The 6056-nt window shown below is 38.6% G+C and overlaps 1 protein-coding gene across 2 annotated transcripts; it reads right to left on the bottom strand.

Annotated features, from left to right (window-relative positions):
* Positions 1-209: 209 nt before the first annotated feature.
* On the bottom strand, positions 210-5764 carry LOC115721094 (uncharacterized). 2 transcript variants are annotated; one of them, XM_030650340.2, is made up of 8 exons: positions 5005-5764; positions 4569-4646; positions 4339-4481; positions 4204-4274; positions 3887-3985; positions 1055-1147; positions 878-968; positions 210-649 (listed from the first exon to the last, which is right to left on the bottom strand). In XM_030650340.2, the coding sequence occupies exons 1-7, from the start codon at positions 5464-5466 to the stop codon at positions 886-888; spliced, it is 1029 nt and encodes a 342-aa protein (XP_030506200.2). In that variant the 5' UTR covers positions 5467-5764; the 3' UTR covers positions 210-649; positions 878-885. The 2 variants fall into 2 exon arrangements, with proteins under 2 accessions (XP_030506200.2, XP_030506199.2); XM_030650339.2 differs by having other exon boundaries at positions 210-627; positions 5005-5710.
* Between the last annotated feature and the right edge of the window lie 292 nt (positions 5765-6056).

The raw sequence follows: 6056 nt of genomic DNA, 5'->3' as shown, positions 1-6056 counted from the left end.
GCCATTAATAAGTGAATTGGAATTGAGTTTGACATTTCCTTGTACCTAAGCTGACACAAATTGCTACTTGTGCTAATGGGAGTAGCGCACTGGCTAAGCTAGATTTGTCAATAGAAGTGGCCAAGTTATCTTACTTGCTTCCTCTCTTATGTATTATTAGCTGATAAGCCTGATATTTGGAATTGCTAATAAATGACATGAAATGGTTATTCAAAGGAAAAATAAAATCTAATAGCGATTAATCTGATTCCGATACAAGAATGACAAGCATTACGTTTCATTGGAATATTTTGGAGACATCCATTTGACTATATACCATTACCAGGCACACCCATAGTTTATGAACTCAAGTCTCAACAACATACAATTTTAATATTATGGAATCAACAATGATTTTTAAACATCAGATTGCTAGTAAAAAGATAGTAACACTTCTATTAGAAGAATCCAATTTCCATCAAGCAGAAATGAATCAATCAATGAATTCACAACTCCAGTCCCAATTATCTGAACTTAATTCCCTCATGAAATGAAGGCAAGTGAAAATCACATTGCCTAAACAAGTACTACATCTTTGTTTTCTGTTGTGAGAATAGCCAGGTATGGCAATTTCCCCGTTGTACCATCCTGCCAATCAAATAAGCATAGACTACTAATGGCTTAGATAAATAGAAAAGAGATAATTCTCAAGATATAAGCGTAACTATGACTAGCCTTTTTTAAATCAAAAAGAAAACTATGACTGGCCTTTTACAAGAAGAAAAGAAAATACCAATTCTGAAGACAGCAGTTTTGCAAGATGAAAAGAAAAATACCAATTTTGTTTAATAAAAAAAATAAAAAAGAAAAACAAAGCACTTTTTTGTATGCAACTTACAAAGAATGTCAGCAAATAAAAAGTTGATAATTTGGCTTAACATCTCCTACGTCCAAGTAATTGACATCAGCTACCACCTCCCCAAAATCATCTGAGTCAAAACCAACAGCAAATCCTATATCAATATATAACCCACATCAAACCCTGAAAATATGAGAGAAATGTTTCAGTTCAAACCTTCATATATGGTCCTAACAAACTTTACATAATCAGGTATAATGTCTCTATAAATAATTCCTCCTGGACGAGCATCCAACACCACCAGCACACCTGTATGAGAAACCATAGCTTTTAGCTTTTTTGGAAAAAAACAAATAGAGAGAGAGAGAGAGAGAGAGAGAGAGAGAGAGAGAGAGAGAGAGAGAGATTGATGTGTCTTCCTTTTGCGATCAATAATACTTCAGTATGAACTTTTCAATGATCAAGACAAAGTAAATGGAAAAAATAAGTTTGATATAAATGTAAGTGTTAAGTGTACCTAGACTGTTAGTTAGTGTTTGTTAATATAGTTAAGACTGGTTTAGTTGCTTTCTTTCTAACTAACTTAGATAATTTCATGGTGGTGTACTTAGATGATATCATGGTCTACAGCGCCACTTCAGAAGAACATCGAGAACACTTGACTGCGGTGTTCCAGAAGTTGAGAAAAGAAGAGTTGTATGTGAAGCAAGAGAAGTGTTCATTCGCTCAAGAAAGTATCAAGTTCATGGGTCATGTCGTGGAACGCGGGAGGATCTGCATGGATTTGGAGAAGGTACGGGCAATCCAAGAGTGAACGACCCCAACCTATGTGAAACAATTACGCTTTTTTCTTAGTCTAGCCAATTACTATAGACGAATCGTGGAGGGCTATTTGAGAAGAGCGACACTCTTGATAGAGTTCTTGAAAAATGGTGTTGTGTGGGCGTGGTCTGATAAGTGCGAAGAAGCGTTTCAAAGTTTGAAAGAAATCATGATTGAAAATCCTGTATTAGCCCTACCAAATGTATGCAAGCCTTTTGAAGTACAAACGAACGCGTCAGATTACGCTTTGGGATGGGTGCTCATACAGGAGGGCCGCCCCGTGGCATTTGAGAGCCATAAGCTCTCTAAAGCAGAAAAGCGGTATATAGCGCAGGAGAAAGAACTCCTAACAGTTATTCATTGTCTACAGGCGTAAAAGCCATTACTTGTTGGAATCGATGTTTGCGGTAAAGACAGATAATACTACTGTTAGTCCTCACGCAGCCAAAACTAACCCCCAAGCAAGCCTGATGACAAGAATTCTTGACAGAATTTAACTTCTACTTCGAGCACAAGGCTGGACGTCTCAATCAGGCAATTGATGCCCTTAGCCGAAAAGTAGAGTTGGCGACTCTAAAGGTGTTAGCGAGTATGTCAGCTAGCTGCTGGGTACACCAATCAAGGAACGCATCAAGGAGAACTTGAAGACAGACCCAGTTGCAAAGCACATCATGACTCTTGCAAGAAAAGCAAAGACAACTCAATTTTGGGTAGAGGATGATCTCTTGTGGGCTAAGGGTGGCCGTTTGTTTATTCCAAAAGCCGGCGATCTGAGGAGGACGTTGATGAGTGAGTGTGATGACACGTTGTAGGCGGGTCATCAGGGGTAGCATAGGACACATGCCCTTTTAAAGCATGGGTACTATTGGCCACAGATGCAGGAGGATGTGGTAGACTACACTAGGACCTTCTCGTTTTCCAGCAAGACAAAGTGGAGAGGCACAAGACGCTAGGGTTGTTAAAGCCTTTGTTGGTCCCAAGCAGGCCATGGGAGAGCGTCTCGCTTGATTTCATTACTAGTCTGCCGAAGACATGAAACTTAAATGTGATCTTGGTAATCATGGACAGATTTTCAAAGTACGCAACCTTCATCCTAGTGTCGAAGCAATGTCCGGAGAGACAACTCAACTTTTCTTTAAACATATAGTAAAATGCTGGGGAGTACCCCAAAATATAGTGAGTGACCGAGATCGAAGATTCACTGGGACTTTCTGGTCCAACTATTTAAGCTTCTTGGGTCACAAATGAACATCTCCGTAGCTCAATTTTGTTTCAACTCTCAACAGAGTTCTTCATCGAACAAGAGCCAATTTGAAGTTATGAATGGACAACAACTACTGTTAACCCACACAGTGGATGAGTACCACGGATGGAATCTACGAGCCTTCAATTTTACAAAAGACTAGAAAAAGAATACAGAAATTGACCAAGCATACTTAGAGAAAGCCTCACGAAGATTGAAGAAGTGGGCAGATCAAAAACGCCGACCGCTGGAGTTCAAAGCAAGTGACTTAGTGTTGATCAAACTGCGACCAGAACAACTGAGATTCTAAGGGGACAAGGACATCAGACTCTTGCGCAAATACGAGGGCCCTGTTCCAATTATCTTCAAAGTTGGCCTAGCCTCCTACAAAGTCGAACTACCTTCATGGATGAAGATACACTCGGTCCTTCACGTCAACAACCTAATGCTGTATCATGAAGATCTAGAAGATCCAGCGCGCAACCAATCTACCAAGGACGACATCAACATTCAACGACACAACAGCGAAGAACAAAAAGAAATCCTTGCCGAAAGAACTGTTCGTGTGAAGATAAAGAAAAAAGAGTGCATGGTCTAATGGAAGGATCTCGCTGATGACGAGATCAGCTGGGAGAAGGCAAAGGATTTGCAACAATTTTTGCAGAAGACTGAAGACCATGCAGCAAGTTTGTCGAGGACGCCGAACAATTAAGTGGGGGAGAATGTGGCGTGCTGTTCCATGACACACCCACAAGGGGCCATTTTGTAACATGAGCATGTCTTGGAGCTTGATCGTTAGTCAAGTCTTGCACCAAGCACCTCATTAAGGTGGGAGACTTTTGTGATTAGCTTTCTTTTGTAATTCTATTCACATATATATAAAAAGCTAAAATCATACATGTTCTTCGAAATTCCTTGAAATCCCATTAAGCTCAGGGGGTGACCTGATGACTTATGAAGAAAATCCATAACTGGAAAAGTACCTGGTGCTGCCCATGTGTCTCCGGTTGAATCACTAGGCAATGGTGCCAGCCAAAGAATATTTCGCAAGTTCATTGAATTATCGTATGATACATTTGATCCTGAAAGAAAATGGAACAGCGAAACATGAATGACATAAAGAAATCATTTTTCAGCTTGTTTTATCATTGTATTTTTCTAGTTTCCAAATTCCTTTGATAAAGAAACAAAGACATAGTCATCTAAACCTTGCCTAAATAATCTCTAGAAAATTAAAGGGAAGGACGGAGTTGAGTAAACCCCTAAATTTAGATAGAGGATGTTATATACTGAAGTTTACCTTTTTGGCAATAACCCATATTGTAAGGGAACACTTTTTTGTCAAATGCTGGGTACTCTTTGGCATGGAACCTGCAATGCAAACCTTATAAGTACCAAGAACATAAAGGAAATTGACCACAATGATGCCACTTACAATATACCAAGCCTGCCACTGTCTGTGGCGAGAAAAATATGACCATGAAAAAAGTCATATCGATTCAATGATGCATTCAACCCAACAGCAGGAGCTCGAGCAACAATAAGTTCAAACAAAAATTTAAGGTACAAATTCAATTCCTGCAATTTGGCAATGAAAACACACCACTCATTCAACAGTGCATGATTTTGGTAGAGTGAAATACATTTTGTTCCATAGATGCAAACCTCACTAATAAACCGAAACCCATATGGAGTTCGAGTTAGTTGGCAACGGTCTTCATTCGATCCTTCAACATCAGGTACCTATTACATTACAAAATGAAGCCTCCTTCAGTGATTTCTTTCCTTATTAAGAACAAAACATCCTTTTCTTCTTCTTTTTTTTTTAAAAAAATAAGAACAAAACATATCCTTTAGTTAGCAATGTCATAAAGATTAACAATGTCAAGCACTACCAATGTGTATTAACAAACATTAATCGGCTTTACTTAAATTAAATTCAGCACAAAAACTCAATGTGTGGATTGGAGTGATTATATTTACAAAGAATTCACAAACAGAATATGCTGGATTAACTAGCTAAGACAAAATGTCATTACCAACTGAATCAATGAAGATGTCAATAAAAAGTGAAAAAAATAAATAAATAGAAAGAACTAACAGGGATCACAGTGGGGTCAAGGACTCGGTGGATCGCTGCGGAATCTCCACGAGAATCGAAAGCAAGACGAGCCAAATCCAACACTGATTGTGGAGGCCACCATATAAGCTCATCCTCCTCTCTACGTGCCAGAACTCCATTTCTGTTCGAGTTCAAGCTCTTTCGATGCGAACAACTTATAGGGACCATTTTAATCCCATTGGGGGTAAAGGGTACGAGAAATTTGAGGCAAGAATTGAGTTCGCGAGATACAAGAGGATTGAGCGTTGAGGAACTGCGTCTATCGCTGAGCAGAGTAAGTAGGTCCGAAGTAGTGGCTTTGGGTGTTTTTGAAGGTGAAGAGGACGTCGAAAATGGTTTAAGAGGAGAGAGCGGTGACGAAAGCGATGAGAAGGAGTAAGCGGCTGACATAGAAAGGGAGAACATGAAGGTTAATTGAAGAGAGAGAGGTGATTTGGCCATTGAATATGTCCTCTTCTCTTCTCTTGTCTTCTCAGGGAGTGAGCCCTGGTTCTTCGAAATAGTAGAATATTAGCAATAGGTGAGAGTCAAGCCTGAGGTGGGTTGCCATGGCTTTGAGCAGTGAATGTAAATTAAAAATAAGAAATAGATCAACTGAAAGAAGCAAGATGATGATGATGATAGTGGCTGCCGTAGAGCTGCTTACTTGGGGCAAATATTTTTGTGAAATTTGTCAGTGCCATGTGGATTAGAACTCCAATAAGTAAGTCAAAAAAAATTATAATCACTCTAACCACACCACCAAAAATTACATTAAATTAAATATGAGTTATTTGCGTCAAAATTTTCCAGCTATCAATTTACTTACAAAAAAACCATCCAACATCATATTTTAGTGAAAAAACTCTTTAAAGTACTGTCCAATTTCGTTAAGTCCTAATTTTGCCTACGTGGCAATGACAGGTCACTAAAAAATTATCTTACATGACCATATTTTCCAAAATAAAAATTAAAATGAGTAATTAAAATAAAAATAAAAATTTAAAAATATAAACAAAACCCTAAAATTTGTAATAGACATCTGGAAAACA

Source organism: Cannabis sativa, chromosome 2, assembly GCF_029168945.1.
Source record: "Cannabis sativa cultivar Pink pepper isolate KNU-18-1 chromosome 2, ASM2916894v1, whole genome shotgun sequence".
NCBI classification, from domain to species: Eukaryota; Viridiplantae; Streptophyta; class Magnoliopsida; order Rosales; family Cannabaceae; genus Cannabis; species Cannabis sativa.
Note: the sequence above shows the minus strand (reverse complement) of the source record. Positions and strands in the feature narration are given on the sequence as shown.